Genomic DNA, 25,273 nt, shown 5'->3' with positions numbered 1-25,273 from the left:
AAAATATGTAAATGAAATTGTTATTTTACTAATTTTACTAATTTTTACTGGTTTAACTGTTTTTTACTCATCTTTATCTGTCTTACGATGCGTTCTTAGCTCTGTGCCAGATGATTCATAGAATGACTTGTTCATTTCCCTTTTTATGTCATCTGATGCATTCGCGTACACCTCCATAAACATATTCATCACAGGATCATTCGATAGAGTTTCTTTGTCTGTTTTTATCTCTTTCTGTTTTTCAAATGACATAACAGGCACAGAGTCTAATTTAGTCCATTTTTTACTGAACGGCTTCTTTAGTGTTATTTCCAATTGGTCATTGGCCCGTCTGTATCCCTCTACAGTATATTCATGGATTATTCTTATGGTATAAGTACTAGATAGCATGTTTATAGAAAGAATTTCCCCTGTCCTTACAACCGTTTTTACATCTTCTGATATCGGATAGATAATAATTTTGGCCTCTTCTCTTGTCTCGTACCACTCGTGTATCATAAATAAGCTTAAGAAAGTGAAATTATTTTTATCCCTAGTCAGAATGTCAAGAGAGAGAACTATCTTGAAAAAAGGGAATAGAGTGGAATACAGCCAGGATATACTCCTAGAATATTTAAAAGGAATGGCAAGTGGGCTTGATTCTACATTTATTAAAGTGAATGAGCTGGCAGAGAAAATAACCATGGGTGTGTGTGATGATATGACCACAGAGGAATTGGGAGTACTTGCGGCAGAGACAGCTGCAGATATGACAACAAGCCATCCTCATTACTCTTTACTAGCAGGGCGGATAGAAGCATCATTTCTTCAGAAGAGCACACCAAGTAAATTTTCTGAGGCAATGATGAAGTTGTCTAATTCAATCATATATGGAACAGATCTTAAAACAGAGATAATTTCAGAGAAGATACTTGATATAATTCTGAAGAACCGAGAGAGATTGGACAGCGCCATTAAAGACGAGAGAGACTTTGAATTTTCTTACTTTGGAATTAAGACACTGAAGCGCTCGTACCTTCTAAAGTCAAACAATGTAATTATAGAAAGGCCGCAGTATTTATGGATGAGAGTGAGTGTGGGAATCCATGAGAATGACATTGAATCTGTTATACAAACCTATGAGCTTATGTCTACCAAGCACTTTATACATGCTACGCCTACTCTTTTCAACAGTGGAACCATTTCACCACAGCTGTCCAGCTGCTTTTTATTGGCCATGCAGAGTGACTCAATTGATGGAATATACAATACGCTTAAGCAGTGCGCAGTGATATCAAAGCATGCAGGAGGGATTGGTGTGAACATCCACAACATTAGGGGCACTGGCTCATACATTAAGGGAACCTTTGGTCATTCGAATGGGATAATTCCTATGCTGAGGGTGTTTGATGCCACATCAAAGTATGTTGACCAGGGAGGTAATAAGAGGCCTGGATCAATTGTTGTGTATATTGAGCCATGGCACAGAGACATATTTGACTTTTTAGATTTGAGGAAGAATACGGGTAAGGAAGAAATGAGGGCAAGAAATTTGTTCTTAGGACTATGGGTACCTGACTTATTTATGAAGAGAGTTGAAGAAGACGGCGACTGGGCGCTATTTTGTCCTAATATGGCAAAAGGCCTGCATGAGAAGTACGGAGATGAATTTGAAGAACTGTATGTACAGTACGAAAAAGAGGAGAGAGTTGAGAAGAAGGTGGTTCCAGCAAGAAAGCTGTGGAAGGCAATTCTTGAGGCAGAGATTGAAACAGGCGTACCGTACATTCTCTATAAAGACAGCTGTAACAGAAAGAGCAACCAGAAGAATCTTGGAGTGATCAAGGGAAGTAACTTGTGTGCTGAGATTGTTGAGTACACAGACCCAAATGAAATTGCAGTGTGTAACCTGGCATCACTTGCACTTCCAACATACATTGAAAACAATGAGTTTAACTTCAATAAGCTAAAGGAGGTCGCAAAAATAGTAGCTAAAAACCTGAACAAAATCATTGATGTAAACAAATACCCATTAGAACAAGCTAAGAATTCTAATATGAAGCACCGCCCTATAGGAATGGGTGTACAGGGTCTAGCAGATGTGTACATTCTCCTGGGGTATCCATTTGAGAGCAAGGAAGCAGCAGAGTTAAACAAAGCAATATTTGAAACCATTTACTTTGGTGCGCTTGAGGCATCAAATGAACTAGCACAGAAGTACGGCCCATACGAGTCATACGCAGGCAGTCCTGTGAGCAAGGGAATACTGCAGTATGATATGTGGGGTGTCCAGCCTTCTAACCGATGGGACTGGGCCGGCCTTAAAAAGAAGATCGCTGCCCACGGTGTAAGAAATAGTTTGCTAGTGGCTCTCATGCCAACTGCCTCAACCTCCCAAATTCTTGGATTTAATGAGTGCTTTGAAGGATTCACCAGTAATATATACACTAGAAGAACACTCTCAGGAGAATTCCAAATTGTGAATTCTCACTTGGTAAAGAATCTAGCAGATTTAGGCCTGTGGGGACCAGAGATGAAGAACATTATTATTGAACATGAAGGATCAATTCAAAACATTCCCAGCATACCGGATAGTATCAAACAGTTGTACAAAACTGTTTGGGAAATAAAGCAGAAAGCTGTAATTGATCAGGCAGCAGACAGAGGTGCGTATGTTGACCAAAGTCAGTCCATGAATATTCACATTTCTACACCAACCTTTGCCCAACTAACAAGCATGCACTTCTACGGATGGAAAAAGGGACTTAAAACAGGAACTTATTATTTGAGAACCAAACCATCCCAGGCCGCAATTAAGTTCACCGTAGACAAACAGCAGGCACAGGAATACTTACAGAAGGAATCTGCACCAGCTCCTGCCACATGCTCCCTTGATGGAGACTGCTTAAGCTGTGGAAGTTAATTAATAAAATGAATTATTACGTGAAATTTCTATTGTTTAGTCATAATTTATTATAGAATTTACTAATAAATCGTACTTGTGATTTATAATGGATTAGTCATAGAGTTCTTCTATTTTTATTTTAATAATGCATAGTCGACGTATCACTGTGTAATTTTTATACATACAAGTATAAAATATGCAAATTGGCTTTAATTAACCATATTACTATAGGAAGATCTATAAAAATTCTGAACTGATTTCTGTCTATAGTCTATTAATTTAAGCTTAGACATTTTGAATTTGAAAATTAAAAATATATAAGGAATGTCAAAGAAATAATTTTTTAGATTTGTCAAATGGTGTTTATTAAAAGAGAAAGTAGAAATAATCAAAAAGATGCAAAGGAGGACAAACCCACCCGAATTACCAGAAAAAATAAGAACAATAAAATAAGTCAAGTCCCATATAAGGAGACAAAAGATTGCATACTTTACAGCAAGATAAAGAAAGAAGGAAGTACATTAGAAGAAGTATCAAAAAGTACAATAAGCAATAATGACATATGGTCAGTCTTATTAAATATTGGTCCAGTGGACGTATTATGTAAATTAGACAGTGGGGCTGATGTGAATATAATGAGCTCAGATGTATATCAGATAATTCCAAAGAAGTATATTATAAAAGAAACAAAAAGGACAGAAATTGCATTATTTACTATACAGCCAGGAAATCCAATTATTCCAGAAAGGGAAGTTTTAGTAAACATTTCATGCCATGGAAGATGTATAGGAAATCATATTTTTTATATATTATCTGGGAAGCGGAATGAAACTCTTTTAAGTAAAAATACAATGACACTGTTAATTAAACTGGGACTATTAAAAATACAATTCAAGGGAGCAACTCAAAACCATGGAAATATTACAAACTCTAGCAGTTATTCATTTACAGAAAGTACTTCAGGAATAAAAGAGCTATATGTGGAATATCATAAATCAAAACAAAATATTTGTCTGCCAAAAAAGGGAAAGGACACTTTTATAAAAAACCCACCAAAGAAAACCAAAGAAATCTTGTATGATACACCATTTAATATGTCTTACTTATCCACTAAAGAAATAAAAAATATTTTACATTCTGTAGCTACAGAAGATCTAAGAAATAAAATAACCCCAATTGATCTAAAAACAAGGCCTGGTAATGTACCCCAGGTAAGAAGGTTTATATCATATAAGAAGTTTAAGATCGCAAAAGAGAAAATGCAAGAATTTCTAAAAAGAGGAATTATAGTGCCGGCAGAAAAGAATAGGTGGCTATCTCCAGTTGTTCTAATAAAAAACTCAGATAACGAGTGGAAGCTCTGCTTGGATTTAAGTAAATTAAATCAGCTAACACAGCGAAATAATGCACATATTCCAAATAAAACTATAATGCTGGATGAATTAAGAGACATGAAATATTTTACGAAGTTATTTATAGAAGATGCTTCCTTTAATATTCCACTGGATGAAAAAGACCAAGATAAAACTACATTTATAGTTGGATCGCAGTATTATAAATTTACAGTTGTCCCCTTGGGGTATAGGAATACAATGAATCTAATTCAAATGACAATAGAAAATATGCTAGAATTATTCCTAGAAAAATGTTGTCTTGTATATGTAGACACTGTACTTATATATTCAAAGGATCTGGCTAGTCACAAGAAAGACGTAACATCGGTGGTACATCACTTGAAAAAATATGAAGTGGAAATAAATATAAAGAAAAGTGTGTGGGCTACTAAAGAAATAGAATTAATTTGGTATAAAATAAGCCATAATAAAATCAAGCCAACCGACTCCAAATTAGAATATATACAGGAATATACTGAACCAAGAAACAAAAAGGAGTTAAGGAGATTTATAGGAGCACTTCAGCAAAATCAAAGTTTTCTTTATAATATCTCTGAAACGCTCAGGCCACTATACCAACTAGTAAAAAAAGGAGAGCCGTGGAAATGGAATAGTACCCATAAAAAGGCATTTACTGAAGCCAAAGGAAAATTAACTGCAGAAACTGTGCTAATAATCCCAGACTATACAAAAAGATTTACTTTAGAAGTAAATACAAACGATACCACTATATACGCAGTTTTAAGACAAGATTCTGGCGTAGTAGGGTATTATTCAAAAACATTGAGTAAGAAGCATAAGAAGCTTACTCCTGCAGAAAAAGAGGTTTATGCTATTTTATGGGCACTAAATAAAAAGTGCGACTACTACCTCAATGGAATAGAGTTCGACTTAATATCAGATCATAGAGAAATTGAATGCTACCATACACTCTTTGATTTTGTAAATTCGCGAATGCGTCTGTGGTATGAAACATTAGATGATTATTCATTTATACCAAATTATAGGCCAAGCTAAACAATAATTTAAATATTATTGCACTGTGTATAATCTAGTCTATGACTCTGTATATATTTTTATTTAAGCAATTTCTGGGAGTATAAGAAAATATTCAATAATTTATAAACCGAGAATATAAAATAAATTCAATATTTATTATGTGAATATAATTTATTATATAAATAAATATGTTCTATTATAGTAGCATAATATAAGTATACTGTTGATTAATAATAGTAAAATCAGTGTTATTCCAATACTTGTGGTACATTTGAAAGGCATACGGCATAAATTGCGTAGGTTAATGAATATTTTCATTGCATAAGAGTTAGTCTGTGGCCCAGGGGGAGTAATAATGACATCTTGTGTTTCTTGTGTTTCTTGTGTTTTTTCTGTTTCTTGTGTTAAACTGGCATGTGGTTTAACTATGGCAGAAATAATTTCCTGCGCTGTATTAACATCCCTTTCTACCTGATAATCATCCATAGAAGAATAATCAGCAAAAAGTGCATCTTCTGCCACTTCATCAATAGCTTGTTCTTTCTTGGGAAACCTTATATTAGAGTTATTACTATTAGAAGTATCTTCATCATTTACTGAAATAATCTCTATATCCATAGTGTTTCTCTGTGTATTAATTGGTGTGTCATTTTTTGTTTCTATATTCTCCATATTAATCAGAATAATATGGGGTTCAGCATGATTGAGCGAATCATTTACTATGGTAACATTTTCAAGTTCATCGACTATTTCTATTAATTTATCTGTTGGTTTAAGCCCCTTATCCTTATAACCAATTGCTGTTATCTCTTTTAATGACTCATTTAATACACTTTCTAGTGTCATATTAAGTGGTGAACTAAAAATCAGATCTAACTGGTTTTTAATAATCTGCCTATGCTTCTCAATCACATTCTCCTTAAATTCATTCATATTCATACTATTCAAATAACATATATATTCTATCATCTCATTTTCTTCTACAGTATAACCGGCATAAACTTCATTTTCTTGTAATGCATACAACATTAGTCTAAATGTGCTATTAATAATCGCATTGTGTGATGTGTTCATGACTTTATCAAAAACAAAAAACGAAGATATTGTAGAAAATATATAACTATATCCTATAGAAACCGGAAAAGCTTTACAAATAGCTTTTTCAATTCTAGTTTTAAGTATTGGAATCTGAGAAAGTATAGCTGTGGCACCCCAAAAACTAAGTATTTCTAAAATGAATTTTAAAAGAAATACCATATAGCTAGAATACTCTTTAAATTCGGGATCTTTTTCTAGTATACGTGGTGCTTTTTTTATAAACTCAATTCCAGTAGAAATCATTTCTTTTATGATTGGTAAATCCAGTGTCTTTTTTATATGCGACTTTTTAAATCCTTGTTTAATTTCTTCTTCATCGATGTTCTTACTTTTAATCTGTATAGATCTGTCCATTACAGCCACAAAAATTGTATAAATACTCTATACGACAAGATGTGAACAACTGTAATAAATGCACATCTTTATCAGATAAATTAAGATTCTGTATGTTGGATTGCAAATTATTGTTGTTGTCGTATGTTGTAAAATTGCCTATATTTGCTGTTATTATATCTAGTGCTCTTTCAAGATTTGAATATTCCCCTGATTCATTCATTTGGCATAATTCTTTTAGTGCAAGCATAGAATGTGATTCATCAATCTGGCTATTCTCACCATAAGACTGCAAATTTATTGCCCATGAAATGTCATTTCTTATGCATGCCAAAAATGAAATTGAATGGGTTGAAAATATGTGCATTTTATCCAGCATATTATAAAATGCAGTTTTCTGTTTGTCTTGCGGTAATAATAATGCACCCATTTCAATACCATCCATAGATATATTAGTTAAACGTAGAGATTCATCAATCATATGAATAATCGCGTCTTCATTGATTTCTTTAACCATATACGCATGATATACCACTAATGATATAAATGTATTATATGCTAAATTTTTTAGCATTGGGTACTTTTCATTGAATGTGGAATCTCTTTTGTATGTGTTTGCTGCTATTCTAATTATCTTGCTTAGAATATATTTTACATCCATGAGGATTCCATTGCATTCATTAGAGAACTCTTTTTGTATACGTGTTTTTAGCTGATGTTCTTTTGAGTTCATTAATTTTTTTTGCAAAAAAATTAGGCTTAAATAACGTATTTTTCTAAAATATTAAGCTCATATAAAATAGAAATTGGATGTTTATAAAAATCAATAAATAATTCTATTATAGTATAATTATTGTGTGCTGGGCCTAGCATAATAGGAATCATATATAAGTTATTTAATTAATACTAATACGCACATATTGCATACATAAATTAGACTTAATTGCAATACAGTCTAAATTGGAAAAATAATATATCCCAATATATTTATTTTCTAAATGGATAAATTAATTTAATTTGTTTAATGGTATAAAAAAAGAATTGAATGTTCATTAAAGTATCTTAATCACTTTTTCTAATAAATCAACTCTATAAAAGAACATATAAAATTTTGGTATAATTACTACTTATGCATATACTACTAAAAATACTTTCTATTATATAACCCGAATATACGCAACTCTTCTAATTCCGCTTGTCTGAAATATAATGGATGGAATAGGAGTAATGTATTTTTAAGCAGTGCAGTTCTCTGAAAATACAAACCTCTGAAATAAAGAGTAAATATTTAGTAACACTCTTATAATACCTAGATAATCATACTACTAAGTATATGATACACCCTAATTACTATAATAAACAGTATTTTATATAATCTGTCATTATATTATACCTTATGCTATTTTAAAGTGGTATATAATTATGTTAGAATGTGTAATATATTTAATAGTAACTGTTAGTTTCTTCTGTTGAATATAATTGTGTTTTTTGTGTAATTATACGATTTTTCTGTATATGCATGCTATTTTTTTATTTTATTTATGTCTTACAGAAAATGTAAAAGGCATTCACTTTTTTTATTTCACTTTATTAATGAAGTCTTTTATACATTTTAGAATATTCTGAAATAACCCGAATAAAAAATGAATAATCAGAAAGTGCTTGAAGTATTATAATACAAAACACTTTCTCATAGGATGGAATCTTTATAGAATTACTTTTTATTCATCATTATTATTATTTAAAGCACTTTCTAACATATCAATGGCTTCTTTGTTGTTTGTGTAGGCAGTAATTGCTACGCCAAGCATTTCCTCGGATATTTTAGTTAGAGAGTGGCCCACTCCATTGTATGTACTGCAGTTACTGTTCATTAGTTGTACATCTTTAATAAAGTCATTGTATGTCTTGTACTCACTGTTACGGGCTTTCATTTTCATAGTTGTAAGGTCAATTGGATTGGGAATAAAATTGGGATAGTTTGGGAATTTCTTAATCGAAACAGGTCGGTGGAATGCAATTGAGAAGGGAACAGCAAACAGTTCTTTAATCACTCCTATAATGATTTCACTCAGGACCAGTAAGGGACTTTTCTTTTTATCCTTTTTTTCTGAGGTCTTTCCTTTATAGTTCATGCATGTTTTATTTGTTTTCATGTGCCCTATCTGGCCGCATGAACCGCACTTTAAAGAAGTTCTGGCTTCTTCTTTTTTCTGCTTCTTTCTTGACTTCATGTACGCTTCTATCACGCGAGGATCAACAACCACTTCTGTTTCTTGGATTTTTTTGTCTCCGCGCATGATAGTTCTGGTTATTGAAAGAATCTTTCCTGTTTTTGTCTCTGTGAATATTTTCTTGGTTTTTATGCTTTCTTTTTCCTTTTCTCTTACAGGGGGCTCTGGTAGTTTAGTGCTTTTTAGAGAGTGAATCTGTGCATCCCATATCTTTTTAATCTCATCCTTATACTCCTGCATCTGCTCTACAGTTGTCTTTTTCTCGCCATCTTCTTCGGTTTCCTTTTCTTTTCTTCTTGCTCGGACAAAGCTAAATCCCTCGCCAATTCCCGTGGGATCGCCTGCTCCGGTTATCTCCAGAATGCCTTTTCCGTTGGTTGCATTTACAAAGTTTCTTGTACAATTCCATACAGTCAGTTTGAGTTCATCATCATCTCCAGCTTCTTCTTCTACAGATGCTAGAACAATACCAGCATCCTTTAAGCGACGCTCCTCGGCCAACATACTTTCGTATTGGCAGACTTTTTCTGGAGTAACTGCCCGGCGGAGATCTTCTTCGCTCAGAAGAGACGCTGAGGGCTTTAAAACCCACACATTATCTTTCCCTTTCTTTATACACTCAGAATACTCTTTAAGCCACTTTCTTTTGCTGCCCTCGCTAAAATGAGGAAATAGCTCATCTAGCTGGTAGATGTACATCTTCCTTTCTTTGTTTCCCTTCTCATAAAACAGCCGGTAAGCAGCCACCTTCATTCGATTCTTACAAAACACATTATGCCGCCTGGAATGCGGGCTAAATGCCTCGTCTAAAGGAAGAGTCTGCCCTACACACCCAACTGAATCTATTGTCCGAATATAATATGAAGTTTTTTCTCCCTTTGGTCTAATTGCAATTAAATCCTTGCTTGCGTGAAAGGCCAGAGGGGCCTTGTACAAATTATTAACTACCCCAGAAATAGCTTCATTAGGCTGGACATCCCCAATGAAAAGAAATGGAGATGGATCCTTTGGCTCTAATACGGTCAAACTGCCTATTTCTGGCTCAAAGGAAGGATTATCCTTTGACGTACTTTTTCTGTAAAAAGTAGTTATAATACTGGCCATACCGCTCTTCATAATTAATGGAGGTATTTCTTCTGAATACTCTAGTAGAACAAAGTCTGCAGTATCCCGCAGTGTTAGTTCTTTCTTTTTCTTTAGAATTGAAGAAGGCTTCGCGGTGCTTTCTATTAAAGGGCAGAATTTAATTTCAGTTCCTCCTGTCATATGCAAAGGAGGCCGATGGAATGCCCGTAACTCCTCCTTGCTTAAGTACGTCTTATAAAGCTCTGGTGCTAGCTTTAAGGCAGGAATTGAGTGCTGCACGCCCTGTATACCAAGCGCACTCTTTAATGTCTCATTTGGCTCAACATAATTCTTGTCCCCAGATATATTATACTTACCAGACAGTAGCCGTATATGATGCCTTTTCTTCTTGGGTTTTTTCTCTTTGGGACTCTCCTTGTCTATAATATCAAATAATAGGTTTTTATCATTGGCATCTATGACTAAATGTGTATCCAGCCGGGTAGTATTAATATTAACATCATCATAAACAACCCTTTGCTCCCACTGTAATATATCGTAATTATGATCTAGTAGAAGTTTATCTTCCGTATCCCCTTCATTAGGAATGCCATCTACAGTGCTCTCCCAAGGAACAACATCAAATGTATACACTACATTACTCGACTCTTCCTTCACAGGAACAATTTCAAAATGAGAAGGTACCGGCGGTTCCTTTATCCCATCTGCATCCATGGCATTCTTTCTTACTTTTAACTCCAAGTCTTTTCTTCGCACATGTCTTCTTAAAACCACATTATGCGACTGCGCTGTTTCTTTCTCTTCCTGCTTTCTTCCCGTGTTGTATGTTGCAAACCTTTCTATCTCATCGACCTCTTTAGACTCATCCTTCTTGATTCTTCTGGGTTTGTACCTTCTTAGCTTATACTCATACGGCAGAGGCAGTGTTGTTTGTGCAAAAGTTAGCTTCTTGCGTTTCATACAAAAAATATCTTGAAACATTTTATTAGTATGGCAAATATTTGGGGGGAACAAAGGATGAAATATAAAGAAAGCGGTCAGCATATTAAAAGAATACTAAATGACTTAGCAGAAATGAACAATGACACGAGTGCATGCTTCAGTGCAGGACCAGCCGATTCAGACAATTTGCTTATATGGAAAGCAACGATTTTTGGACCAGAGGGTACACCGTACGAAGGCGGTTCGTTTGAATTTGACATTGCATTCCCGTTGAACTATCCGTACGCCCCTCCAAAGGTAAGAGTGTGCACAAAGATATTCCACTGCAACATAAAAGACACCCACATATGTTTAGATATTATAGGCAAGGAGTGGTCATCTGCTTTAACCATATCAAAGGTTCTGCTGTCAATTACTTCCCTGTTAGCAGACCCAAATCCACTGGATCCATTAGACACTAACATATCTAAGTTATACAATGAAAACAAGGCAGAGTATATGAGAATAGCACGGGAGTGGACACAGAAGTACGCCATGCTATAAAAAGATTAAATAGACGTACATTGATAATTTGTGTTTGATATTTTCAGATTAGATTGAAAATTTAGTTAAACTAACTAAAACCGTTATTTTTACAGTTAGTCTCTGTAAATTTCTGTTAATGTTTCTTTTTATCTGCAGGGGTATACAAGTTTTTGTTTATTTATGGTTATTTCTGATAATAAATTAAGATTTCCTGATTTTATATAAGAATTTATTTTTCGGATATTTTTTATTATAGATCCCTGTGCTGGAGAGAGTAAACAACATAAAAAGCATAAACCCAGAAATTATCACAGGAATAAGTAAGCAATTCGGGTTATATCGGGCTAGAATATATTTAATTATGAAGAATCCTTCATTTTGTCTAAATATTCAATGAGGTATTCAAGATTCTTCCTTTTCTGTGCTACGAGTGGTGAAATATCTTCTGATTCTTTCCAGAGCTTAGAACATTCTTGATGTGTCTCTAGTTGTAATATTATCTTGTACAGAGATGAAACAGTTACTATTAACTGCTCTGTTTTCATTTTTAGCTGGAAACCTTCTTTTATCTCACGGTGAATGTCCTTTTCCTTGTTTGTCATGGTGATCTTAGAGAGGAGTAAAATCTCCTCCACTGTTGACAGAATATCCTCCAGCATAAGAATTCCCTCCTGCTTGGTTTTGTCCATAAAAATAAAAGTGAAACATTGTTTTACTATCCAGTTATATATGAACAGATCCTTCTGGATATGAGACAGGAATGGGTTGACAGAAATTTAGATCCTGCGATAAGAATTCCTTGTGATATTGTTCTATACGCCGGAGGAATTGGATTTTACATTGTATTCCACTACATTATAAAAAGAATCATTTCAGAGCTGCTTATACGTGCACTTGCCAGAGTGGATAATAAAAATATTGACAGAAGGAAATTCACACGGGCACTGTGGAAAGTCTTCTGCTTTGGTATTCTTAGCATGTGTGGTGCATACTGTTTATTCGACCAGGACTGGATATTCTCCCCATTTGGAATTACTCTGCAGTGGGATAATAATGCAACACCATCGAAGATAAACCTTTACTATATGCTTGCAATGGTTTACTACAGTGGGAGTTTTATCACAATGTTCTTTGAAGAGAAACAGTCGGACTTTTACTTAATGATATATCATCATTTTGTTACACTGGTCTTAGTGTGCTTTTCTTATAGGTATAACTTCCTGCGGTACGGTGCATTCATTATGTTCCTACATGATGTATCTGATCCATGGATGGACTCAGCTAAAATAGCAGTTTATTTAGGGTACCAGAAGCTGGGGAACATTCTATTTATTATTTTCGCAGGACTATTTATCATTCCGCGTATATTCATTTATTCAACTATGATACTTATCCCTGGGTACGGATTCCTTTGGGAGTTTAACAGTATGTACTTAGTCCCCATTTGGATTCTTCTTCTGGGTGTATTCTTACTAAACGCGTACTGGTCTGTTTTGATTATTAGAATGGCCTTTGACTTCATTAAACAAGGAAACGTAACAAAAGACATCAGAGACGCATCTAACTCAAAATCAAAAGAGACATCTAAGAATAAAAAGGAAATACGAGGAAGTCAAAAAGAAACCAGAAAGGCTCAATAATTCAAATATGAAAAGTCTCCACAGTCCATTTACTAGTAAATGCGGAGTGAAGGGTTTTTAACAAAAGAAATAAACAAAAATGTACTTTGCCTTTAATGAACAAATTCATTTCCTTAAATTCTTGTTTGTTTAACAAATAATAAGAATGGGAATTATAAGGAGTGCATGTATAACAGCACTGACTGGTGCAGTGATTCTTGAGCATATTTTAATGAAAGAGGATGAGAGAAAGTATAAACAAAAGTACAATAAAAGTACCCCAATGAACTGGATGCCACCATCAAGAAGCACTACAATTAACAATATTACTAATATAAAGTATGATTTAGTGATTATTGGAGGAGGAAGTGCTGGTGCTGGATGTTTACTAGATGCTGCATCAAGAGGGTACTCGGCACTGCTCCTGGAGAGGGAAGACTTCGCAAGTGGAACCAGCTCAAAAAGTACAAAATTAATTCACGGTGGGATTAGGTATTTAGAAAAAGCAATTAAAGAATTAGACTATAAACAGCTTTCACTGGTAATTGAAGGACTCCGGGAAAGAAAGTCATTTCTAAACCTGGCACCGTACTTAACAAGAGAAGTAGGGATACTCCTCCCAATCCGGCATACAATAACCATTCCATATTTTTGGCTGGGAACAAAAGTGTACGACTGGCTCTCCGGGAGTCTTGGCGTACAGAAGAGTTATTTCATAAATAAGAAAGAAGTAAAAAGAGTTCTTCCAACAATTGACTACAAAAAGGTTGCAGGAGGAATGGTATATTTTGATGGACAAATGGATGATTCAAGAGTGAACACTATGCTTATTGAAACGGCCATATACCATGAAGGGACTGCACTGAATTACTGCGAGGTTATTGGGTTTAAAAAGAGCAAAGGGAAAATTGTGGGGGTGACATTCCAGGATAAAGAAACGGGAAGGCAGCATACGGTCGAGTGTACAGGTGTGATAAATGCAACTGGCCCATTCACAGACAAAATTAGACAACTTGATAATCCAGAGACTCCGAAAATTATATCACCAAGTGTTGGTGTTCATTTAGTAATCCCAGGAGGGTATACGGGCAAGTTCGGTATGCTCAATCCAAGCACAAAAAATGGAAGTGTCTTATTTCTACTTCCATGGAGAAAGCATTCAATCCTTGGTACGACAGACAGTACAGGAACAAACACAATGCCAGCAGAGAAAGACGTAAACTACTTAATTAATGAAATGGGAGAATTCGTAGAGAGAAAACTCATCCCCAAAGCAAAAAACATTCTGAGTGCGTGGGGAGGTATACGACCACTTGCCATGGATCCATCAGCAGGCATGGACAGCACGGCCATTGTTAGGTCACACCTTATTGATAAGTCAGAATCAGGACTATTAACAATATCCGGTGGGAAGTGGACAAGTTACAGAGAAATGGCAGAGGAAGCAGTAACAGAAGCAGCCAGAACATTCAGACTCCCGCATAAGAAATGCATTACAAAATATATCAGGTTAATAGGCAGCCATGAATATCACGTAAATATGCCCACGTACTTATCAAAAACCTTCGGTATACCACAGGATATATCAGAGCACTTAGTGTCAACATACGGCGACAGAGCCAGGAAAGTCTGTGAATACGCAAATGGCAATTATACCAGGATAGATGTAAACCATCCGTATATAACAGCAGAAGTACCGTATACAATAGATCATGAACACGTCAGGAGAATATCCGATTATTTAGGCAGACGTAGTTTATTCGCATACTTCAATGTAAGGGATGCCCATTCATCAGTCCCTGTACTATTAAAAGAGTTCAAGCAGTACATGAACTGGTCAGAGGATCAAGCAAGAATTGAAGAGCGTCAAGCATATGCTTATTTAGACACAATGGGATACAGTCTTCTTAAGAAAATGGAAGACCGGGAGATTAAATTTGAAGAATTCAAAGCGGCCGTGCTTGGTACGTGCAAGAATTCACTGTGTGATTATAATAAGGTTAATTCATTAGTCAAGAAATCCTTTAACCTTCCATTTATCCCTGCACTCAAAAATTCACAGGTTCATAAAAAATCAGGGACAGTTCCGATACAAGAAGTTCTTAGCACAGTGCAGAATCATTTTAGTATAATCCAATAAATCAAATAATTAAAAATCTTCTTAAACCCGTTAAGAATAAAAATTATTATAAATTAATTTCAGGTTCTTCTGTGAATTTCTAACAGTTTTTACTGTTTTAAGAAATATTTAATTAAATTTTTTTATACACTGAATAATGCATACACTAAGTAATCATCAACATAAAAAAGTAATTAATACATACAGTAGAATAAACAGGTTACCAACTGAGCCTAAGACGTATTATATTATAGCAGGCATTATAGGGGTACTATTACTGATATGCTTAGGTATTACCGTATATAAAGCATTCATAAGTCCAGGATATTTAATCAGGGGTGAGTACAGGACAGTATCACTACAAGGAGGGCTCTGCTTAGATGGTATGCAATCAAATGCAGCAAGTAAGAAGTTGTTCTATATAGTATTATTAATAGTATTATTATGTATTATAGGGTTATTAACGTATAATACAGTATCAGTATACAATGGCAGAATAAACAGGAGATGGGCAGAGGTAGACAGGATAGTTAATGAAGCAAGGGATGAAATTGCTGCCATGGAAGAATCAAACCTAAAGGAAGTAGTTGATAATGGGGCACGGTTTATTAGGGAGGAGTATAAGAATATTCAGTTAGATAAGTATATAATGGGGAGTTACTCTAATTGTATTCTGACCAAGGACAGTATTATTCATGCTCCCAGTGGGGCAGCTGGTCCTGTTAAAGTGAAAATCCCAGTGACAGGAGAATTATTGATTAGTTTAATACTGAGCGCACAGAATGCAGAGTTTACTAGATTAATAGAAAAACATCCGTTATATACTGGATTATATTAAATCTAACAAATAACGGTTTTTATAGTAAATTTCTATTTATGGCAATTTTATCAGGTACATTCTCTATTTATGGTAATTATTTTATGTTTATTTTATAGTAAGGTAGTCAATCATTGTTTTAGCATATATAATTATAGAGATAGTTGGTGCAATCGTACATATAGATATAATATCACTCACAGCCGTATTGATTTCTTGCTTAATCTCCCTGGAGAGTCTTCCACCACAAGCGCACCTGGCTGCAAGTGGGTTTAAACTTGGCTTCTTGCACACACCGCACTTCCTCTCCATTTTTACTACTCTTCTCGTGACTGCATGGATTTGGCGAGTAATGGATTCTTCAATAACCAGCCGAGTGAATGGGACCAGACACTTCTTGCACTTTAAATCTATCCGCTGACTGTGCTGAATCAGTTCATTAAAGAAGCCGTCAATCTCCGACTGTGCCGTAATCGGGTTATGTGGTGAGTGAATAACAGTCGTTGCAGAGCACTGGCATTCTATGGTGACCGTCGTAAATTCACCAAACGGTCGGAGTATCTCCTCAGAGAATGGACTTAATTGAACAATCTTAGCAGACTTCCTGGAGAATTCTGGTGATTTATGCTTTAACCCGTATATCTTAATAAGTAACCTAGTGATAGTAAACCCATTTGATGTACTTTGCATGTAAGCCTCTTTAATGTACTCTAAGGCACTTAAATCATCATCCTTAAGGAGATCATCAATTATCACACTGGGGACCGGATGAATAAACGTACTTACCATACGGTCATTCAGTAGAAGTATCTTTTGATAATTTGCTTGGTCTACCATTAACACTCTCTTATACCACTGGGAGACTCTTAGTCTTAGAAGTGAACCGTACGATAAATTACTTACTTCTGTGAATATTTGGTCTAAGTGTGCTTGTGCTGAATGCTTTGTAGACTGGCCCGTATGAATTATTAAATCTTCACCATCTGCTGCAATTACTTCACCACCACTCCTGTTAATCCCTGATACGACCCCAGAAATGAATTTTATTTGAAGGAGGGATATACGAGAAGCAATGAATTCTGTTACTGAACTGGTCTTTTCTATTGATCTGACCCAGTATGGAATATTATTGGCTATCTCCTGGGCACCTGATGTTTTCTTAATGCAGTGGTAGACTACTTTCTTTATAAGGCTTTGGATTGCTTCCATTTCAATTCCCTGCTTGAAATTGGCTCGCTCTTCTTTCATTAAAGTGTCTGCTTCAATTATACAGAGTAGTACACTGCCTGTCACTGACACACCGACTGAGATACCTTCATAGACACCTTCTCTGTATAACTCCTTTTTAAATGGATTTTCATCAGGTGCCTCTGGTGTGTAATGAATTCTTTTTTTATAGTGCGTGTCATTCCATCCTATAATATGCTTAGACTCTCTTTCTTTATAATGGAGGTAGTCTAAGATGAGTGTTTCCCTGGAGAATTCGATCGGAAGTATCGGAATATTTGCAAATTCAGAGATATCCACTTGTTTCTGGGCTTTCTTGACTGCTTTATTTAATGTTTCCATTAGGGCAGATATTGCAGCAGACTTGTCCTGGATGGTTTTTGTGACTAACACGTCAATTGCCATTACGCAGTGCTTTACTTTAATCGCAGATAATGAAGAATTCTTTGTATAGAAGACTACACCAAGATCTAGCGGCTTGAGGTACTTTACTAAATCCGGCCGGTTATCAAACAGATGTACACCCACCGTGGATGGTTCAAATACTTCTGGGATTCTGGGTGTAGGTGATTTGCTTAATCCTGTGTATAACGCATAAATCGGCTTCCCTTCTGATGTACATGTGGTTATTACGTATACGGGGACTCTTTTAAATTTTACCATGCTTAGTGCACGCACTTCCTTTGGTACGTCTAGCTCATAAATACCTTTAATCTCTGGAGATTCAAATAAGTTTGTGTACTTATGGAATTTACTATTGAATTCTACTGGGTCCATCACCACCTTCACAAACTCTCTTCTGCCCGTTATACCAACTGCATGCTTAACCACTTTCTCTACGGATACTTCTGTGCTGTTCAGTGCAGTGTACGTTGCAATAATCCTATCAAGGACAGATGTGTCTGCGTGTAAATAGAAGGTTTTCTTCTGTTTGATCTCTTTCTCAATGAGCTTCTTGCCTTCTACGTATACGGCAGTGAATGCGTACGACGTGATTTTCTTAATTGCTATAACGGACTTTTCATCTTTCGATGGTTTTTCATTTTCTGTCATCACGCCCGGGGTGGTGCTTGAATGGACTCTTAAGAAATCAACAAGACTCTGATTATGGCCCTTTTTCTCCTCTACTGGTGATTTTTCAGGTTTTTTCTGTGCTGTGCGTGTGCTGTTTAATGGATTAATATTCTCTGCGGTACTCTCAGATTTCTTGAAGAATTCAGTTATTTTCTTGTGGTGCACTGCCCATTGCGGTGGGTTGACTCTGCCCACAGGGTTCTTCAGGCCTTGAAGTGATGCCGGTATAATAATAATCCTTGCTATTATATTTGAAAGTCTTTCTAAGTAATACGACCAGTCAATTATCTCCCGAATATCGTTTGGGACTGTTTTCATTCTCAGCCATTTCTGGAGATACTTCTCCTTTTGACCCTTCTCTGCATAGAATACTGACTGAGGAATGGCCCGAGAAGTGACTGGCTCATTCTCTGGGTATTTTGAAATAATGAATGAACAGGACATTCCCTTCACAACGACATTCTGTCCAAGGAGTTCTGATAATCTCTCTGCTGCAGTGAGACACGTGGTCTTCACCATAGAAAGTGCATCAGCACTCTTTGACATATTCCGTGTCTCTCCAAAGTAGTTGAATATTTCATCCTGTGCGAGTGCCTGTGCTTTTGTTTCAATAATATCTATCCAGTAGTCAGCACACTCTGCGAGTGTCATATAACACTCCTCCAGCGTATTGCCACTTAATAACAGATTGAACATTTCCTCCTGGAAGGACTTGACAAATTTAAGCTCGCCCCGTCTTTTAAACTCAAACCCTTTAAGCTCGGATATCTTCTCTTTGTTATTTATAACGATGTACCTCTTTTTAATTGACTCTCCTTGTTTTGTAGACCCTGGCAGGAACATTGCCCTGTACGGACCGTCAATTTCAAACTGAATTGAATTTTCTGATGTAACTGCGTACTCCCCAGTCTCTTCTTTTATTTGGTACTGGTGGTTACTGAAAAGATCCAGCAGCATGTAATTCAGAAGTGAGCAGATGTACGAAAATCCAATCGGTCCCTCCTTCGTGTTAAGCGTATAATTCAATGGGAAGGATTCTGGTAGTAATGCCCAGATACCATCCGTGTCTAACTCCAGCGTAACACCAAATGCATCAATTACTGTCTTAGTGTTTTGTATGATAGAACTGCCTGTTTGGCAAACTACAGCTGCCATTTCCATAGAGTGCCACCGGGCACCCTTCTTCATAACATACCCATAGAATGAGTTCAGAACGCATTTATGCGCAATTTGTAGAGAATCGTATATGCCTGCTTTCTTGGCCCATTCCACTGCTGTCTCTGTGCCTGGTCCTGCTTCTGCCTCTGCTTCTTTTGTTTTTGTCTTTGCTTGCTTTGCTAGTCTTTTATACTCATTCCTTCTGTCTCGGAATTTTCTTACGGCATTCACATAGAAAGGATTTTCTCTTTGACAGATAATACTCTTCTTATCCTCAATCACTATCTCTCTGGTTTTCTTACTTGTCTTCTTTGCATGCTCAATTAAGTTGTTCTTGAACTGCTCCTCAAATCTGGGCATTTTTCCACCTTTCTGGTTAGGGAGTGTGCCCTTATTAGTTAATATATCCCTCCTCTGCTTATAAAATGCCTCTCTTGTACTCTTTGAAATGGTTTCAACTGATTTTTTATCAACGGCCAGTACTTCTGCCCTTCCCTTCCAGTTCATTTTTCTTTGGCAGATGTCCTTTCCTTCTGCATAAATGCACTGGCCACACTTTTTTTCATCTGTTATAGCAGATGGTTGCAGTCTGTTTGTAAGGATAATATTCGGGTACATGGCACCTACATCTAAATGATAAATATGTGGTTTCATGTACGCTTTGTTCATGCTGGCCAGATCTTTCAGCTTAATCTGTATATCTTCCACTACTTCTTTTTTATTCAAGCACTCCTTCCCTTTTAGCTCTACATCCACTATACTCTCCACCTCACTAATCATTCTGTCAATATACTCTTTGTTAAAGGTAAACTCATACTCAAAATCAGATCTGTATATTCCCGACTTTAAGCACTCCACGTGCCCACCCACGTACGAAATTGACTCGGCCATGCGCCCGTTGTAATTATGCAGAAGTGGTGCTCTTTTTTTTTCTGGTATTAATACATGGCAGAAATAAGCCTCCTTCACCAGAAGAGTCTCACACAGTGTGCCTGACCCTTTTCTAAGCACATCATCCGGTGGAAGTGGGATTAAAGATGCAAGTGAGAATATGAATGGGTGGACATATTTTAAGTACAAAAAGTGCGTGGCAATTGCATCTGATACAGAATACGATGCCATTAATTTTGGGTTAGTCCTTGCGAAGTGTACCATATTCTCTGGATCTATTTCATCAGGGAAGTATCCAAGCTTTGCTTTTGTTACGCTTTTAAGGCCTTGACTGCCCGCAGGTAAATAACTGTCCCTCTTCACCCATTTATAACAGTCTAAATGAAGAATATAATCGCAAACGTACTCATCCTTTGTGTTGTTCTTAAACCCAAGTGAAGTGTGCAGGTTTATACCATGGACTTCCAGTCTTTTTTCAACAAACGGCCAGTCAAAGAAGTCTCCATTGTACGTGGTTATAACATGTGGTTTATACGTATGCAGTAATTCCATAAACTTATTCAACAGGTGCTTCTCGCTCTTTTCATTGAAGATATCAAACTCACCTCCAATATCACTTGTTGGTCTAAACTCAAATGGCTGTATATCTGCACCAACTGTCTCCCTGTTAATTAACAACCAGCCACCCAGAGTTGTCATAACAGATATCATCATGATCTGATCCTTATCTGCAGATGGGAACTTTAATGGGTCTTTGGTTGTCTCAATGTCAAATGAGAATATCCTTAAATCAGGCGGAATCACTTTTGATGATTCAGTTATAGTATATTTCCCATTATACTCAATTGTATACCACTTACCTGCATTAATATTCAGTTCTATAGCCATCTGGACAGATACAGGAATATCATACTCATACACATTTTTAATGAACTCTTCTGGTTCTGGTTCATTGCACTGCCTCTTCTCCCTGGCAAATAAAAGTGAAGTTGCATCTTCTTTCTTCTTAATCATATTCCGCCTGGAAATTTCTTCAACCTCTCTTTTTATTAAAGAAGCGTCTTTCTCTGAGTACATGCTTAGTATTAAATACTGTGACCCATCACTTGCTAAATGATTCACTTTTTGTAAATCTATCCTCTTCGTAATCCCTATGGTCTTTATACTATCCTGGTACTTCCCAATTAAATAATCCTCTACAGCGGACAGGGCATGCTCCGGTGCTTCAACAAGTATTTTCGGTGGAAAGGGCACTTCAACCCGAAAATTCTCATTGTCACTGTCTATAAAGTATAAAATTGCACATGTTATAAGTCTCTTAGTATCAGGACACACTTTCTCTTTCATATGATAGTTCAATAACCAGCCATCCCGTGGTATAACCCCATTATAATTCTCATACTTAAAATAGTCTGCTAAAATACTCGTATCCCAAATACTTTCCATATGAATAAAAAAAATATCCATGCTTTATGCTTTATACACAGAAACCTTCATGCAAGTTTATTCCTTCTAGTGATACTCCTTATGGTAATGGCTTAGTCCATATAATAATAGCTTATTCCTATGCTATCTAGTGGTATTCCTTATAGTACGATTATCCCATCTAGTAATAATTCTTATGGTTCCTTATCTTGTCAAGTAATTCACCCGTTACTCTCTTCTCAACTGCCCTTAATATATGCTTATACGCTGGTACTTTTACTATATTCTTCATGTCATATGATAAGAATAGGATTATAGAGTCATCTGTCACTGAATATCTCTTAGCATTATCTAATAAAGTATTAGATATATTATCATTAATAGATGGTATAAGACTCCTTTTACTCCTATAAGGTATCTCAATACTTTCATTATCTGGTATACCATATGGTACTTCTTTATCCGTAGTAATCAGTATTATACTGATTATATATAATAATGCACTAATAATGCCCATAATAGTCCTTATCCTTAACAGTCTTTTAATATTTAACTGTAATTGTTCCTGTATTGATTTATATTCTATTAGTACTTCATCTTGTTCTTTATCTTGTGGTGTTATTACTATTCTTGGTAGTGGTCTGTTATTTCTATGTTTAATTAATTTTCTGTTATAAATTGCTATTTCTATGCTTGTTATAATAAGTATCACTGTGCTTATTATAGTAAGTCCTATTATTGCTGGTATAATAAATATTTTCATATTTGATGATTTTAATTCATTTATATTATTAAATATATCATGCTCTACTGCTCCTGTACTCATGTAACTGAAAATAAAAATTTTTTATATTTATAGTTTTATTTTATAATAATCAGGTATTTTTATATTTTATTTTAAATTATTTATAGTTTATGATCCTTATTTCAAGTATAAATATTTTAATTTTTTAATTAATAAATATTATCAAAGAGACAGAATAAGAGTAATTTATCAGTATAACCCGAATTATAAGAGTATACTGTATAAATAATGTATAAATACACTGGGGATATTCTGGCTATGGTCATACAAAATAAAAATGAAAAAGAATCAATACACATAATGTAAATGTTAATGATAGTACAGAATATATTACACATAGTATAATAAGTAATGATAATAGCACAGAATATATTACACATAGTGTATTAAATAGTTATTATATATTACACATAGTATATTAAGTGTTGTTATATATTAAATAGTTATAGTATTATTATATATTACACAGTACGTATTAAGTACTATATATTACACATAGTGTATTAAATAATTATTATATATTACTAATAATGTATTAAGTATTTTATTTATTTTTAAATTTAATTAGTACTTGTTGTATTAGAAGCCTTTTTGTTATAATATAACATAGTAATAAAATTAAGTATAAGCATGAATATAATAATAATAGTCGCAATGTATTTTTTACGTTCTATTTTTATTTTATTATTCATTTGTTCTTCTATTTCCTTGTTTACTCTTTGTTTTATTTCTTCTACTTCCTTTGCCACACTTTCTTCAAATTCTTTCATTCTTTTCTTTTCTGCTTCTATTTCTCTTTCTCTTTTTCTTTTTCTTTTTTCTGCTTCTGCTTCTGCTTCCATTTCTCTTTCTCTCTTTTTTCTTACTGCTTTTTCTCTAATCTTTATTTGTTTTAGTTTCTCTATTCTATCTGTTGCTTTGTTCTCCATTTTTTTATAGATTACTCCATCAATATTGGACTTTAACGCATTTAAATAGTTATTAACCACCTTATTAGTAATTGTATCTGTGCTTACACCATATGTAGAAACAGTCTTTAATACTTTTGAGTGTTTTATGCTTTTTTGTACTGCTATTTTATCTGCAGTATATAGCTGGTTTAAATATCTTCTTATCAAAGTTATTTCAAACTCTGTATCTATATATCTGCTTAAACACATAGTATACATTTGCCAGTATATATTAAATATATCATATGATTTAATACCATTATTATCATTGTAAATAGAATCGTATACAGAATTAATTAAAAAATCATTAATTTCATTATATTTGTTAATTGAATTAAATGTCTTCATTATATCTTCATCTTCTTTACTCATAATAGTAATATCCTGACTTATTATGTCTAATGCTCTCTGTAAGTTAGAATACTTTTTGTCTTCTGTTAATTCCATTAGTTTCATTGTGGATTTTTTTGAGCCCTCATCACTTACGAGTTTTTTTCCAGCATGCTTTATCATGTAACTTTGCATTGTTATTATATGATTATTGCTTATCATTCTATAGAACAATTCTTTATTTTCTATTTCTTCTGCTGCTTCTATGATTATTTCTATGATTGTTTTTGTATGTTTAATCACTTTATATGATACTTTACTTTTGTCACTATTACTATAGTTGGCAATTGCACATATATATAGCATATTATATGATAAGTGCAATAATTCACTTGGTATTTCATTGAATATGGTTCCATCTTCCTTTAATTTGATTATTTCTGTTGTTATTGTGTTGCATTTATATTTATTAAGATTGAACATATTATTTAACACATTAACATCGAACATATTAACATCGAACACATTAACATCGAACATATTAACATCGAACACATTAACATCGAACACATTATTACTGGGCCTATTATCGAACATATTATTATAAAAACAAAAGTGTATTTATAGATATAAAATAATATCCACCAATATAGAAATATTAAAAAATAACATTACACAATAACTAAAAAGTCAAAAATATCCACCAATATAGAAATATTAAAAAATAACATTACACAATAACTAAAAAGCCAAAAATATATTAAACAATTAATAGAAATATTAAAAAATAACATTACACAATAACTGTTGCCAACAAATTAAAACCAAGATAAAATTTTATTAAACTAATTATTAATATATAGCCCCCTTGGCAACATCCCCCCCTCAAGTTTTCTCTTGGGTTACTTGTTACCACCCGCTGGCTTCTCCCTTTTATCTCTTCCTTGTCTTTCCTTCACTCTGGACACTCCTTCATCATATGTCCCTCTTTCTTACACTTATAGCAGACCATTGCTCATTTTCCTTCTCTTCTAGCTCTTCTTCCTTGCTGCGCTCTCCCTCTGTACTTCATGTCCTCACTTTCCAACATTATTCCCTGCTTCAGTTCCTCCAAATTTATACTCTGATTCTTCCACTTTAGCGCCTTTCCTCTCAGCTGTCCATTGTATATTCCCACACATAGCTTTTCTTTTATCACTTCCTTCGACGCTCCTACGTCCTTCGCTACCCTTTCCACTCTTCTTATCCAGTCTTCCATCGATTCTCTCGCTGTCTGGACTATTGCTGGCATTATCTCCTGCCCCTTCTCCTTGTGAAAATTCTGTAGTGCTCTTTCCTTAAACTCTTCCCATGTGCCTCTTCC

General features: G+C 34.8%; 14 protein-coding genes across 14 annotated transcripts; 5 read left to right on the top strand and 9 right to left on the bottom strand.

Annotated features, from left to right (window-relative positions):
- Positions 1-46: 46 nt before the first annotated feature.
- On the bottom strand, positions 47-498 carry NEPG_01786 (uncharacterized protein; the record flags this gene model as incomplete). Its single annotated transcript, XM_013204160.1, has 1 exon — positions 47-498. The coding sequence occupies one exon, from the start codon at positions 496-498 to the stop codon at positions 64-66; it is 435 nt and encodes a 144-aa protein (XP_013059614.1). The 3' UTR covers positions 47-63.
- Positions 499-541: 43 nt separating this feature from the next.
- On the top strand, positions 542-2,926 carry NEPG_01785 (ribonucleoside-diphosphate reductase large subunit; the record flags this gene model as incomplete). The annotated part of the gene is made up of 1 exon (XM_013204159.1): positions 542-2,926. The coding sequence occupies one exon, from the start codon at positions 542-544 to the stop codon at positions 2,900-2,902; it is 2,361 nt and encodes a 786-aa protein (XP_013059613.1). The 3' UTR covers positions 2,903-2,926.
- A 2,525-nt stretch (positions 2,927-5,451) lies between these two features.
- On the bottom strand, positions 5,452-6,729 carry NEPG_01784 (uncharacterized protein; the record flags this gene model as incomplete). Its single annotated transcript, XM_013204158.1, has 1 exon — positions 5,452-6,729. The coding sequence occupies one exon, from the start codon at positions 6,727-6,729 to the stop codon at positions 5,452-5,454; it is 1,278 nt and encodes a 425-aa protein (XP_013059612.1).
- Positions 6,707-7,369, bottom strand: NEPG_01783 (uncharacterized protein; the record flags this gene model as incomplete). The annotated part of the gene is made up of 1 exon (XM_013204157.1): positions 6,707-7,369. One exon carries the CDS (start codon positions 7,367-7,369, stop codon positions 6,707-6,709), a length of 663 nt encoding a protein of 220 aa, XP_013059611.1.
- A 1,060-nt stretch (positions 7,370-8,429) lies between these two features.
- On the bottom strand, positions 8,430-11,072 carry NEPG_01782 (uncharacterized protein; the record flags this gene model as incomplete). The annotated part of the gene is made up of 1 exon (XM_013204156.1): positions 8,430-11,072. The coding sequence occupies one exon, from the start codon at positions 11,070-11,072 to the stop codon at positions 8,430-8,432; it is 2,643 nt and encodes an 880-aa protein (XP_013059610.1).
- On the top strand, positions 11,019-11,557 carry NEPG_01781 (ubiquitin-conjugating enzyme E2E 1; the record flags this gene model as incomplete). The annotated part of the gene is made up of 1 exon (XM_013204155.1): positions 11,019-11,557. One exon carries the CDS (start codon positions 11,019-11,021, stop codon positions 11,511-11,513), a length of 495 nt encoding a protein of 164 aa, XP_013059609.1. The 3' UTR covers positions 11,514-11,557.
- Positions 11,558-11,729: 172 nt separating this feature from the next.
- Positions 11,730-12,184, bottom strand: NEPG_01780 (uncharacterized protein; the record flags this gene model as incomplete). Its single annotated transcript, XM_013204154.1, has 1 exon — positions 11,730-12,184. One exon carries the CDS (start codon positions 12,182-12,184, stop codon positions 11,855-11,857), a length of 330 nt encoding a protein of 109 aa, XP_013059608.1. The 3' UTR covers positions 11,730-11,854.
- A 60-nt stretch (positions 12,185-12,244) lies between these two features.
- NEPG_01779 (uncharacterized protein) lies at positions 12,245-13,211 on the top strand (the record flags this gene model as incomplete). Its single annotated transcript, XM_013204153.1, has 1 exon — positions 12,245-13,211. One exon carries the CDS (start codon positions 12,245-12,247, stop codon positions 13,133-13,135), a length of 891 nt encoding a protein of 296 aa, XP_013059607.1. The 3' UTR covers positions 13,136-13,211.
- A 69-nt stretch (positions 13,212-13,280) lies between these two features.
- On the top strand, positions 13,281-15,254 carry NEPG_01778 (anaerobic glycerol-3-phosphate dehydrogenase; the record flags this gene model as incomplete). Its single annotated transcript, XM_013204152.1, has 1 exon — positions 13,281-15,254. One exon carries the CDS (start codon positions 13,281-13,283, stop codon positions 15,252-15,254), a length of 1,974 nt encoding a protein of 657 aa, XP_013059606.1.
- Positions 15,255-15,390: 136 nt separating this feature from the next.
- On the top strand, positions 15,391-16,113 carry NEPG_01777 (uncharacterized protein; the record flags this gene model as incomplete). The annotated part of the gene is made up of 1 exon (XM_013204151.1): positions 15,391-16,113. The coding sequence occupies one exon, from the start codon at positions 15,391-15,393 to the stop codon at positions 16,069-16,071; it is 681 nt and encodes a 226-aa protein (XP_013059605.1). The 3' UTR covers positions 16,072-16,113.
- Positions 16,114-16,139: 26 nt separating this feature from the next.
- NEPG_01776 (DNA polymerase II) lies at positions 16,140-21,867 on the bottom strand (the record flags this gene model as incomplete). The annotated part of the gene is made up of 1 exon (XM_013204150.1): positions 16,140-21,867. One exon carries the CDS (start codon positions 21,865-21,867, stop codon positions 16,159-16,161), a length of 5,709 nt encoding a protein of 1,902 aa, XP_013059604.1. The 3' UTR covers positions 16,140-16,158.
- A 30-nt stretch (positions 21,868-21,897) lies between these two features.
- Positions 21,898-22,651, bottom strand: NEPG_01775 (uncharacterized protein; the record flags this gene model as incomplete). The annotated part of the gene is made up of 1 exon (XM_013204149.1): positions 21,898-22,651. The coding sequence occupies one exon, from the start codon at positions 22,649-22,651 to the stop codon at positions 22,007-22,009; it is 645 nt and encodes a 214-aa protein (XP_013059603.1). The 3' UTR covers positions 21,898-22,006.
- Positions 22,652-23,190: 539 nt separating this feature from the next.
- Positions 23,191-24,507, bottom strand: NEPG_01774 (uncharacterized protein; the record flags this gene model as incomplete). Its single annotated transcript, XM_013204148.1, has 1 exon — positions 23,191-24,507. One exon carries the CDS (start codon positions 24,505-24,507, stop codon positions 23,191-23,193), a length of 1,317 nt encoding a protein of 438 aa, XP_013059602.1.
- Positions 24,508-24,794: 287 nt separating this feature from the next.
- NEPG_01773 (uncharacterized protein) lies at positions 24,795-25,273 on the bottom strand (the record flags this gene model as incomplete). The annotated part of the gene is made up of 1 exon (XM_013204147.1): positions 24,795-25,273. A coding segment is annotated over one exon (348 nt), but the record flags the coding sequence as incomplete, so codon positions are not given.

The sequence above is a fragment of the Nematocida parisii genome (assembly GCF_000250985.1).
Source record: "Nematocida parisii ERTm1 unplaced genomic scaffold supercont1.4, whole genome shotgun sequence".
Taxonomy (NCBI): Eukaryota; Fungi; Microsporidia; genus Nematocida; species Nematocida parisii.
The sequence above is the reverse complement of the archived record's forward strand: the minus strand, read 5'-3'. Positions and strand labels throughout refer to the sequence as shown.